Source organism: Aotus nancymaae, unplaced genomic scaffold, assembly GCF_030222135.1.
Source record: "Aotus nancymaae isolate 86718 unplaced genomic scaffold, 86718_ANA_hifiasm-v0.15.2.pri h1tg000040l, whole genome shotgun sequence".
Lineage (NCBI taxonomy): Eukaryota > Metazoa > Chordata > Mammalia > Primates > Aotidae > Aotus > Aotus nancymaae.
The window spans coordinates 76,821,567-76,834,030 of NW_026988454.1; the positions used below are offsets into that span (position 1 = coordinate 76,821,567).

Here is a 12,464-nt window from a genome sequence, read left to right on the forward strand (position 1 = left end):
CACTGCAAAAACTGTGTGAAGGTCTATAGCACATGTTATAATCCCATGTTGATGTAATTCAAAGGCAGAATTAACTTGCTGGAGACTCTTGGACTGCTCTGTGGCTAAGATAGTCCTAGGTCTAGAGATAACTCCTAGCAGCCTCTTCTTTCAGAATCTCATTGTATGAGAGTCCAGTATCTGTAGTATACTTCCTCTCTGCCGTATCCAACAAGCTTCATTCCAAGAATGGCTTGAGATCATACTTGAACAGCCTTACAGATCATGAATCTGGCACTTTTGGAAGCCAGTCTCTTTTTCCATAGCAGTCTTCAGTCAGTTGCCACTTTGTCTGATGGTCAGATCCACCCACTTTTCTTCTTGGAATAAGTCCTGGGTCATTTCTTGAACCATGAGTTGGGCTCTGGTCAGTAGCATTAAAAAAAACTTATATGTATACGCACATTGTTGTACGTGTATAGTTGTATAATCACTAACACCAAAAACCCAGACCTTCCAAAGCTCTTTGTGTTTTTTTCTAGTCGTGAAGACCCATCCCCCTTCCCCTCTTTACACCCCCTATGTACCCTGTAACCAGTATCCTAACCTAGGTTATGTTTAGGGCATTAGGATTTTAACATAGGGAAGGATTCTGGTTAGAATGGGCCTGCTGTTGGTTGGCAGTGGGGACCCTGGTGCCAAAGTGCAGGGTAGAGTTGGGTGTAGCCTGCCTGCTAAATTTCTGAGAGGGACAGCCCTGAGGAAAGTTCAAGGCTTCCAGCTCTGAATTTCTCATTTAGTCCTCACATATCTTTAGGGAACCAGCCATATTTGAGAAGTTACTACCCCTTAAAAGTTATAAATCATTCCACTTTTCAAGAGGTCTTCCCCCCATGTATCTTAGATGCATTGTTATTATTTAACAAATTAAATTTTTTTTCTTTGAGCAGAGTTGCGCTCTTTTTGCCCAGGCTGGAGTGCAATGGCACTATCTTGGCTCATGACAACTTCCACCTCCTGGGTTCAAGTGATTCTTCTGCCTCAGCCTCCCAAGTAGCTGGGATTACAGACGTGAGCCATCATGCCCAGCTATTTTTGTGTTTTAGTAGAGATGGGGTTTCTCTACGTTGGTCAGGCTAGTCTCGAACTCTTGACCTCAGGTGATCCGCCCGCCTCAGCCTCCCAAAGTGCTGAGATTATAGGCGTGAGCTACCACACCTGGCTACAAATTAAAAAATTTTGATAACATAAATATAACATTTACCATGCTAACATTTTTAACTTTACACACATTAGTTCACATTGTTATTTAACCAATCTCTAGAATTTTTTTTTTTTTTTTTGGCAACAGGGTCTTACTCTGTTGTACCTGGGCTAGAGTGCAGTCGTGTGATCAAAGCTCACTGTAACTTCAAACTCCTGGGCTCAAGGAGTCCTTCCACCTCAGCCTCCTGAGTAGCTGAGATTACAGGTGTGTGCCACCATGCCTGGCTAATTTTTAAATTTTTTGTACAGTCTCACTGTGTTGCTCAGGCTAGTCTTAAACTCCTAGCCTCAAGCTGTCCTCCCTCCTCAGCCTCCTAAATTGCTGGGATTACAGGTGCAAGCCACCTTATCTGACTCAGAACGTTTTCATCTTGCAAAACTGAAATTCTGTACTCATTAAACATATCGGATTCATTCTAATACTCTTTTTCACTTTTTGTTATGGAAAATGTCACACATATTCCAAAGTAGAAAGAATGGGTATTCAATAATTATCAATTACATTTCATTTATATTTCTTCACAACTTCCTCTCATTCTATTACTTTGAAGCAAATACCAGGCATCATACTATTTTATATGAAAAATTTCAGTATATATCTCTAAAAGAAACTTAAAAAATAACCCCAGTACTGTTATTATACCAAAAAAATAAAAAATTTATAATATAAAATATTCTCTGTGTCTGTATTTTCCTGATTATCTTATAAATGTATTGTGTGCATTTGTGATCTTAGATGGGAAATCCTGTAATATGGGGAGGGGAAGAAAAGAAAAATCCAAAAGTAATAGATGAGGTTTGCTCCCCCCCACCCTTGTGGATCAGCTTTTTTTTGGCTACTTAAACTTTGGGAGACTTTCTTAAATTTGCCAACAAATTCTGCTTCCCTACTTCCCGTGGAATATCCCACATCCCTCACCCCCAATAAAATGGAAAGGGAAAGAAAAATCAGATCCTTGCTTTATTTTTATTTATTTATTTATTTTTGAGACGGAGTTTCGCTTTTGTCGCCCATCTGGAATGCGGTGGCACTATCTTGGCTCACTGCAACCTCTGCTTTCTGAGTTCAAGTGATTCTCCAGCCTCAGCTTCTGGAGTAGCTGGGATTACAGGCACATGCCACTATGCCTAGCTAATTTTTTTTTATTTTTAGTAGAGATGGGGTTTTGCCACGTTGGCCAGGCTGGTCTGAAACTCCTGACTTCAGATGATTCACCCGCCTTTGCTTCACAAAGTACTGGGATTATAGGTGTGAGCCACTCACTGCACCTGGCCCCTTGCTTTATTTTTTAAAATTTATTTATTTGTATTTAGAGTTGGAGCCTCTGTGTCACCCAGGCTGGAGTGCAGTGGTGTGATGATGGCTCACTATATCCTTGAACTCCTGGGATGAAATGATACTGCCATGTCAGCACTTCCAGTAGCTGAGACTATGGGCATGTGCCACTATGCCCAAGAGATCTTTACCTTAGATGACATACCTGTTATTATTATTTTGGTACTACTCATTTGCTTGCAAAGGTTTATATAAGGTTGGAAGGTTTGTTGTAGAAATTAACTTGTGTTAATTTCTTGACAAGGCTTTTGTTTCTCTCACTTGCCTCTTTAGGTTGGTAATAGGAGTTCTTCACGTGAACAGGAGCTGGCACTTAGGTCTTATGTGCTGGTTGAGTCTGTCTGCAAAAATCTTCAGACCCTGGCTATGGCGGTTGCTTCTCAGAATGCTGTGTTGTTAGAAGGACCAATAGGATGTGGCAAAACTTCCTTAGTTGAATATTTAGCTGCAATGACAGGTAGAAGGAAGCCTCCTCAGCTTCTCAAAGTCCAGCTTGGAGATCAGACTGACAGTAAGGTAATAAGGAAATGTTCAGTTTTGGTGGCTTGTCATGCTTGTAAATATTTGCATTAAAATATTGCTTTTGGTAAGGGAATATAAGAATAGTTATTGGTCTTGCTTATAACCATTGAGGCCAAACTGTATAAACCTCAAGTGCCTGCTTACTTATACCTATCTATAGAGGATTAACAGTTAATCAAAGGTTGTAGCATTGCCACTATAGGTGTGATTTTTCAGTAATTTATCTTCTTTTTGCAGATGCTTTTGGGGATGTATCGCTGCACAGATGTTCCAGGAGAATTTGTGTGGCAGCCTGGCACCCTGACACAGGCAGCTACGATGGGCCACTGGATCCTTCTGGAGGACATTGACTATGCCCCCTTAGACGTGGTATATTATCTCACAAAATCATTGTCCCTTAATATATTTTCCTGTCTTGGAAAAGCATTTTGTTAATAGTGATTCTGGTGATGGTCTAAACAAAAAAGGTATTTGATTAGACATACTATGTTGTAGGTACTTCATGATTACTTACCTGATCTGATTTGTGCTCCTGAATTAGTTGACTAGTTTCTTGTTTGATAGAAGATCTATAAAATTTTGGTTGTGCTGTTTCCTATAGTAGTCAAATATGTGACCAGTTTCACAGCAGTTTTTTCCTCCTCTAATTGAATATGAGATCAACCTTTTCCAAGAATAGGTCTGGTTTGGAACATCTCAACCACGTAAGAGATACATTGATAAGTTTGAGATCCTGCTTCTTAGCTGTGGCAGTTGCAGAGCAGTGGCCTGAGGACAAGTGAAGGAGGAGATGATGTAGTAAGAGTGTACTTGCCTTTTGTTTCATTAAGAAAAATATGCTGGGTGTGTATTTTGGTTTGTAAAAAGACCACTTCTATATGTATGAAATTAGCCATTGAGACAATCCTTGTTGCCTTTGTAGTCTGAAAAGTGACAAAAAAATGTATTGCAGAATGAAATAGTCTTACTTTGGACAGATTTTTTTTCTGAGATTGGTTTTAGACAGAGTCTTGCTCTGTCAGCCAGGCTGGTGTGCAGTGCGGCACAATCTCAGCTCACTGCAGCCTCCATCTCCCGGGCTCAAGCAATTCTGCTCAGCCTCTTGAGTAGCTGGGATTACAGGCATATGCCACCATGCCTGGCTAATTTTTGTGTTTTTAGTAGAGACCGGGTTTCACTACGTTGGCCAGGCTGGTCTCAAACTCCTGACCTCAGGTAATCTGCCCACCTCGACCTCCTAAAGTGGTGGGATTACAGGTGTGAGCGACCATGCCTAGCTGATTTTAATTTTCTTTTAGGGTGAACCCGCTCAAATTAACCGTATATGGACTATTCTCTCTTGAATATGAGAGAAAGAGTGTGTGTGTGTCTATGTGTGAATATGTGTGTGTGAGAGAGTGTTTAGGGAGAGATGAAGGGGAAGGAGTAGCTGAAAATAAGTGTGTACGTTATATCAATGTAGCTGAAAATAAGTGTGTATGTTATATCAATGTTTTTAGAGTGTGATGAGGTAAAGATGTTCTGGAGATGTTGGCCCAGAGAGGGCCTCACAGTTTGATCACTGTGTTCTGGTGTCTTAATGTTCACTTTTACAGAACTGGAAACTCAGTTTTTTTAAGCCCAGAGCCAGGGCTGACTCCTACCAATGAGACTTAAAAATAAAATTGAGATGTTAACTACAAGGCAGTTTAAAAATATTTGTTAAGTTTTTTCCTTTTTGGTGCCCTTCCTGGGCAGTTTTTTTTTTTTCTTTTAAATCAGATATCATGTTATCTGGGAAGTCATTAGCTTTACTTATTTATCTATTTTTGTAATTATTATTATTATTATTTTGAGACAGAGTTTTGCTCTTGTTGCCCAGGCTGGAGTGCAACAGCATGATCTTGGTTCACTGCAACCTCTGCCTCCCAATTCAAGTGATTCTCCTGCCTCAGCCTCCTGAGAAGCTGGGATTATAGGCATGCACCACCATGCCTGGCTAATTGTGTTTTTTTTAGTAGAGGCAGGGTTTCTCCGTGTTGGTCAGGCTGGTCTTGAACTCCCGACCCCAGGTGATCTGCCCACCTCGGCCTCCCAAAGTGCTGGGATAACAGGCATGAGCCACCGCTCCCTGCCAATTTTTACTTTTTTTTGAGACCCAGCCTGGCATGCAGTGGTGTGATCTTGGCTCACTGCAACCTCTGCCTCTTGGATTCAAGCAATCCTCCCGCCTCAGCCTCCCTAGTAGCTGGGATTACAAGCATACGCCACTATGCCTGGCAAATTTTTGTATTTCTTTTAGTAGAGACAAGGTTTCACCATTAGGTCTATGGATGTGTGTGCACATTGTGCGGATTATACAGATGTTCTTACTATTTTGTTTTTTCTAGAACTTCTCAGCTCATAGTTGGCCCGTTATCATTTTAAAGTAGCTTTTACAGACCTTATTCAGGATAATTTTCTTTAGGTTCAAGTTTTTGAGTATGTTGGAATTGCTTCTATATTATTTTGGGCTTCTCTTTCAGCTCCTAGCCATGTATGAAATAATGATGCTTAAAAAAATTATGTCTGATATTTTAGAACCCTCTTCCTTGGCTCTCTGCTCTTCTCGCTTTTTTTTCCTTTTGAAACTTCCCTTATAAACTCACGACTCCTAGATCCATATGTCTAGTCCACACTTTTTTTTGTTATTTAGTTTTTATTTCATAACCATAAACTTAACTCTGCTATCCAAGTAGATGTAGAAGGGAATAAGGAAAATATGGAACACAGAGAGAATGTGGAACTGCAGTGAGCGCACAAAGATTATATAAGGATACTGCAAGCAAATGGAGTGGAGGGGATGCTCTTGTAAGCTATAGAAGGAATGGTTCTAGTGGTTAAGAGAAGACACAAGTCAAATTTTTTTTTTTTGAGGTGAAGTCTCACTGGAGTGCAGTGGTGTGATCTTGGCTCACTGCAGCCTCTGCCTGCCATCCTTAGGTGATACTCCTGCTTTGGCCTCCCAGTAGCTGGTACTACAAGTGCATGCCACCACACCTGGCTAGTTTTTGTATTTTTAGTAGAGACAGCATTTCACCATGTTGGCCAGGCTCATCTTAAACTCCTGACCTCAGGAGATCTGCCTACCTCGGTCTCCCAAAGTGCTGGGATTACAGGCATGAGCCACTGCACCTGGCCTCACAAGTCAAATTTATTAGAGTTGCCCACAGTCAGCAGTGGTGATCCTCTTATTGGCCTTGCTGTTCCTGGACCCAAAATACTTCATGGCCTCCATAATATTCATGCCTTCTTTCACCTTGCTGAAGACTGCATGCTTGCCATCCAACCACAGAGTCTTGACACTACAGATGAAAAACTAGGAACCATTTGTGTTTGATCCAGCATTTGCCATGGACAAGATGCCAGGATCTTTATGCTTCAGTACGAAGTTCTTTTAATGAAGTTTTCCCTATAGATGGACTTGCCGCAGGTGCTGTTATAGGGTGTGAAGTCACTACCCTGACACATAAACCCTGGAATAATTGTGTGAAAGTAGGAACCCTTATAACCAAATCCTTTCTCTCCATTGCTTAGCAGGAAAGATTTTGCTGTCTTTCAAAATTTGTCAGCAAACAGCTCAAAGGAAACATGGCCCAAGGGCTCATCCTCATGGCGATACTGAAGAACATGGTGGGGTAGACTGTGGCTAGTGGCAGAGGGCTCCGGGGGTGGCGGTGTCTGTAAAATGGGCTAGCCCACATTCTTAAGAAAAAACAACAGAACTCTACTTGGCATATCCATTGCCAGCACAAAGTTCAAGATGTCCAAATTGGACTTACTTTCTTTTTTTCAGAATAGCCTTTTCTTAAGCACTAACAAAAAAGAAAACAGCCTTTTCTTAAGCACTAACAAAAAAGAAAAACAGAAACAAAACCTACTATGGCAAAAAAATAAATTGTTAGGATCAAAAAAACACTTTGCTGTCTGGTCATGGTGGCTCATGCCTGTAATCCCAGCACTTTGGGAGGCCAAGGTGGGCAGATTACTTGAGATCAGGAGTTTAAGACCATCCTGGTCAACATGGTGAAACCTTGTCTCTACTTAAAAAAAAAAAAAAAAAAGAAAAAAAATCACCAGGCATGGTGGCGCATGCTTGTAATCCCAGCTACTCGGCAGGCTGAAGTGGGAGGATTGCTTGAATCTGAGAGGCAGAGGTTACAGTGAGCTGAGATTGCACCACTGCACTCTAGCCTGGGCCTCAGAGTGAGACTCCATCTCACAACAAAAAAGAAAAAACAACACTTTGCTGTGGGCAAAAGAAAACAAAACAAAAGAACACCTTTTGTTCCTCATGTTACCAGCTAAACACTAGACACCTCTTCCTCCTTCTGTCATTCAGATGGTCTCCATGTCGTTTATTGCCTTTTCCTTACCTCTTTATTCTGTTCTTATCCCATTGTCTTAGCACTGGATTCTTATTTTATCTACCTATCTTGCCTTTGTTACCGGAATAGTGTCCGTTTTGGCCTTTCCTCCAGGGTAGGGCCTTTCCAAATTGCTGCACAATTGAGAATTATTTCTTTTCTTCTCAACCTAAAATCCTCTTGATAACTCTTATGAAAAAGTTAAAAGCCCTTAACTCAGCACAGTGGGCCTTTTATTACTTATCTCTAAACCTTACTTTTTTTTTTTGAGATGGAGTTTCACTCCTGTTGCCCAGGCTGGAGTGCAATGGCACTATCTTGGCTCACCGCAACCTCCACCTCCTGGGTTAAAGCGATTCTCCTACCTCAGCCTCCCAAGTAGCTGGGATTATAGGCATGTGCCACCACTCCCAGCTAATTTTTTTTGTATTTTTAGTAGGGATAGCGTTTCTCCATGTTGGTCAGGTTGGTCTTGAACTCCCGACCTCAGGTGATCTGCCTGCCTAAGCCTCCTAAGGTGCTGGGATTACAGGTGTGAGCCACCACGCCCAGCCTTAAACCTTACTTCTTTCTGTTGTTTCTTGTGCACATTCTACCTTAAATGTAACAGAATCCTTGTGCCATAGCTTTTAGGCATATCAATTCTTTTTTTTTTTTTTTTGAGACAGAGTCTTGCTCTGCCCAGGCTGGAGTACAGTGGCATTATCTCGGCTCACTGTAGCCTCTGCCTCTGGGTTCAAATGATTTTCCTGCCTCAGCCTTCTGAGTAGCTGGGACTACAGGCATGCACCGTCATGCCTGACTAATCAATGTTGAATATATAAATTGTGCTGGAATGTAGGTGGTTCAGACGTTCCCACCTGCATATTGACCCCAGTTTGGACTATGCTGAAGTTTTCTCTAAGGGTGTGTCTGTCATTTTGAGAGAGATTTGTTTTGTTTTGATTACTTCTGTCTTAATAGCTTTATCAGTGCGGTTTTCTGATTTAGGTTTCTGTGCTGATCCCGCTTTTGGAGAATGGAGAGCTCTTGATTCCAGGCAGAGGTGACTATCTGAAAGCGGCACCTGGATTTCAGTTTTTTGCAACCAGGAGGTATGTACTAGTAACTTTTGGTTTTCACTCTGAAGCCACTTACTCATAAGTCTGCATGCTGAGCTAATGAAGATCATTTATAAAATAAGATATTTTTTCCCACTTAATAAGTAACCAGTTTAAAACAGTTTACCTTATTTCATGTTTTAAAAAATAATCAGAGGTGAAGTTATTGTTATATAGCCCTGGGTTTGAGTCCTGACACTCAAACCCAGGGCTGTATAACAAGCTTAGTACCTAGGTATACCTTGTCTGTCTGGTTATGATGGAGTTAATAATACCTTCTTTAAATGGTGGCTGTAACGAATAAAGTGAAATGACTTGTACTAAAGACCTGTCACAATAGATGCCCAGTTACTGGATAGCCATGATGGTGATAATGATAGGTAGACTTCAGGCAATTGAAAAGTTAATTGGATATAAACATGAACAGAGGCACAAAAACTGAGCATGCTTAGTATATATTCCTGCCTACATTTTAAAATTACATGAAGGCAATGATTTATTTCTTACTGCTAGTCTATACCTGCACAGCTTCTTCAATGTCTTAAAAATCCCCATGAGTGAAACTAACACCATTCTATAGTTAATGATTATGTTAGTGTTTACCTCAGTTAACATTCACTTCCAGATGGAACATGGCGCTAACCCAGTAGTACTCGAGGAATACCTTCCTAGACCCAATTACTCTTTTTTTTTTTTGAAATGGGGTCTTGCTGTGTTGCCCAAGCTGATATTGAACTTCTGTGCTCAAGCAATTTTCCCAGCCCAGCCTCCCAAGTAGCTGAGACTACAGGCACATGCCACTGTACCTAGATGACCCTGATACTTTTTTTTTTTTTTTTTTTTTTTTTGAGATTAAGCCTTGGTCTGTTGCCTAGGCTGGAGTGCAGTGGTGTGTTCTTGGCTCACTGCAATCTCTGCCTCCTGGGTTCAAGCAATTCTCCTGCCACAATCTCTCGAGTAGCTGGGATTACAGGTGCCCGCCACCATGGCTGGCTAATTTTTAATATTTTTAATAGAGACAAGGTTTCATCATCTTGGCCAGGCTGGTCTTCATCTCCTAACCTTGTGATCCACCCGCTTTGGCCTCCCAAAGTGCTGGGCTTACAGGCATGAGCCACTGCACTCGGCTTAACCCTTCTACCTTTCTTTTAAACATCGATAGTGTTTTGCTTTGTCACCCAGGCTGGAGAGGAGTGGCTTGATCATAGCTTATTATAACCATAAACTCGTGGGCTCATGTGATCTCCTGCCTTGGCCTCTTAAGTAACTAGAACTACAGATGTACACCACCATGCCCAGCTAAAAATAAATTTCTTTTCTTTTTTTTTTTTTTTTTTTTTTGGGATAGGATGTTCCCTCATTGACCAGCTTATCTCGAACTCCCGGCCTCAAGCAGTCCTCCTGCTGTGGCCTCCTAAATTGTTGGAATGACAGGCATGAGCCATTGAACCTGGCACTGTTAGTTTTAATAGACCTTGATTTACTTTTTTAAATTAATTTATTTGAGAACAAGTCTCAGTCTCTTTCCAGGGCTAGAGTGCAGTGGCATGATCTTGGCTTACTGCAACCTCTGCTCCTGGGTTCAGGTGATTCTCATGATTCTCATGCCTCAGCCTTCCAGGTAGTTGGGACTACAGTGGCATGCCACGACTCCTGGCTAATTTTTGTGTTTTTAGTAGGGGCAGGGTTTTGTCATGTTGCCCAGGCTGATCTTGAACTCCTGGCCTCAAGCAGTCCACCCTCTTCGGTCTCCCAAAGTGGTAGGATTACAGGCGTGAGCCACTGCATCTGTCCTATTTCATGTTTTTTTAGAGATGAAGCCTCAATTTGTTGCCCAGCCTGTCTTGAACTCTTGGACTCAAGCAATCTTCCTACTTTGGCCTCCCAAAGTGCTGGGACTACTGACATGAGCCACCAAGCCTAGCTGACCTTGATTTTATTTATAGAGATAGTGAAGTTCTTTCCTGGTAGATTCAAACACTTCCCAGAAAGACCTGGGACATCATGGAAAGATGTTAGACAAACTTGTAATCCGATAAACTTGAATTTAATTTTCAGTTCTGCTGTTTGCAGTCATAGTTGAGTGTACAAGGGCCATGCTTTCCTTCTCTTCCATTTGTGTTGGAAGAAAAGAATGGCATCTTCCTCTCAGGACAGTTGTGAGGATTAAGTGGCTTATTGATAAGCATGTACCTTTCCCAGAGTGTATGTTTAATGTATATTCCTTCTCCACTGGAAATTTTTAATGGTTTTAAGTACTGTAGCTTCTGGTAACAAGCTGTGAACTTAATGTTGTTGCTATGGACCTTAGAGTATGTTTTCTCTTTCCTGAGGTTATTTATGCCTTAAGGAAGAGAAACATGTCATTGAAATTAAAACTTTTACCTTGTAGAATCATTTGCAGTGATTTGAAAATACTTGGTTAAAGCACTATCACTCCTTAGGAGAAGAGCCAAACATGGGTTAACTGTCAGCCTTTCATTTCTCATCTGCTCTGTAAGCCCAACAGTGTAGTATCTGGAAACAGAAGGGTTTATGAGTATTCTTCATATGTGAGACAATGTACAGCAAGTAATACCCAGAGGCATAATTCAGGATTTAAATTTGGAGTTTTGTTTGACTGTGTTTTTTATTTTGAATTGTAGACTCTTGAGCTGTGGAGGAAATTGGTATCGACCGCTAAATAGTCATGCTACTTTGCTGGACAAATATTGGACCAAAATTCACCTGAATAATCTGGATAAGAGAGAACTGAATGAGGTATGTTCCTCTTAGAATCAATGCTTTTCTAAGTGAAAAGTTCCAAACTTGCCTGAAACAGGACATAGTATAATAAACCACCAGAACAGTTATCAACCTAAATTTTACACTCTGTGTGCCAGTATTTTACTGTATTTGCTTCATGTATTATTTTTGCTGTGCTAATACATTTGAAAGCAAACTTCCAGCATACATCTCTAAAAATTTGAGGTCATTATATATAACCACAATAACATTATTATATACAATAAAATAAATAGTAATTCTGCAGTATCATTGAATTTTTGGATTATGTTTAGATTTTCCCAATGGTCTCCACAGGATCATTTTACTAAGTTGATTTGAAGTAATGTCTTTCACATGTAACTTAATGGACATTTTGATCTAGGCATTAATGCGAATTGAAGTGAATCACTTTATAGGTTTTCTACATTGATTCAGTTTGTAGTATTTTGGTTATCCTAGATCTGTAAGAAGTATACCTCACTTGGCTGTGCTCACGCCCCACTTCCCTTGTATGTCTCACTTGGAGGATTTCCCTTCTGCAGTGCTTTCTCTAGGAGAGTGACAGACAAAGCATGGTCAGTGGTCATTCAGACATGGGAGAGATGCTTTCTTGATTTATGTGTATAGATACATAAATCCCCTTTCTTGATTTATGTGTATAGATAATTATATGACACTAAATAAACTTCAATTTTTTTTTTTGTTTTTGAGACAGAGTTTCATTCTTGTTGCCCAGGCTGGAGTGCAATGGTGTGATCTCGGCTCACTGTAACCTCTGCCTCATGGGTTCAAGCAATTCTTGATTACGAGGTTATAAGGGGATTACAGGTGTGAGCCACTGCGCCCGGCCACAAACATTTATCCTACATATTCTTTTCTCTTTCTTTCTTTTCTTTTTTTTTGACATAGTTTTGCTCTATTGCCCAGAACAGTGCTCTGTGGTGCAATCTCAGCTCACCACAACCTCTGCCTCCTGGGTTCAAGTGATTCTCCTGTCTCAACCTCCTGAGTAGCTGGGATTACAGGTGGCTGCTACCACACCAGGCTACTTTTTATTTTTTTGAGACGTAGTCTTGCTCTGTTGCCCAGGTTGGAGTGCAGTGGGTGGCA

General features: G+C 40.9%; 1 protein-coding gene across 3 annotated transcripts in view; it reads left to right on the forward strand.

The window, feature by feature from the left end:
- Positions 1–12,464, forward strand: part of MDN1 (midasin AAA ATPase 1) — a 168,256-nt gene that overhangs the window by 22,549 nt on the left and 133,243 nt on the right. For all 3 annotated transcript variants that reach the window (XR_010336665.1, XM_064360839.1, XM_021665546.2), the window contains exons 6-9: positions 2,855–3,097; positions 3,341–3,472; positions 8,479–8,582; positions 11,234–11,348. Coding sequence is in view for 2 of the 3 variants with exons in the window: in XM_064360839.1 (XP_064216909.1) it covers positions 2,855–3,097; positions 3,341–3,472; positions 8,479–8,582; positions 11,234–11,348 (594 nt within the window). In the remaining variant the exon portion in view is untranslated. The remainder of the gene's footprint in view (positions 1–2,854; positions 3,098–3,340; positions 3,473–8,478; positions 8,583–11,233; positions 11,349–12,464) is intronic.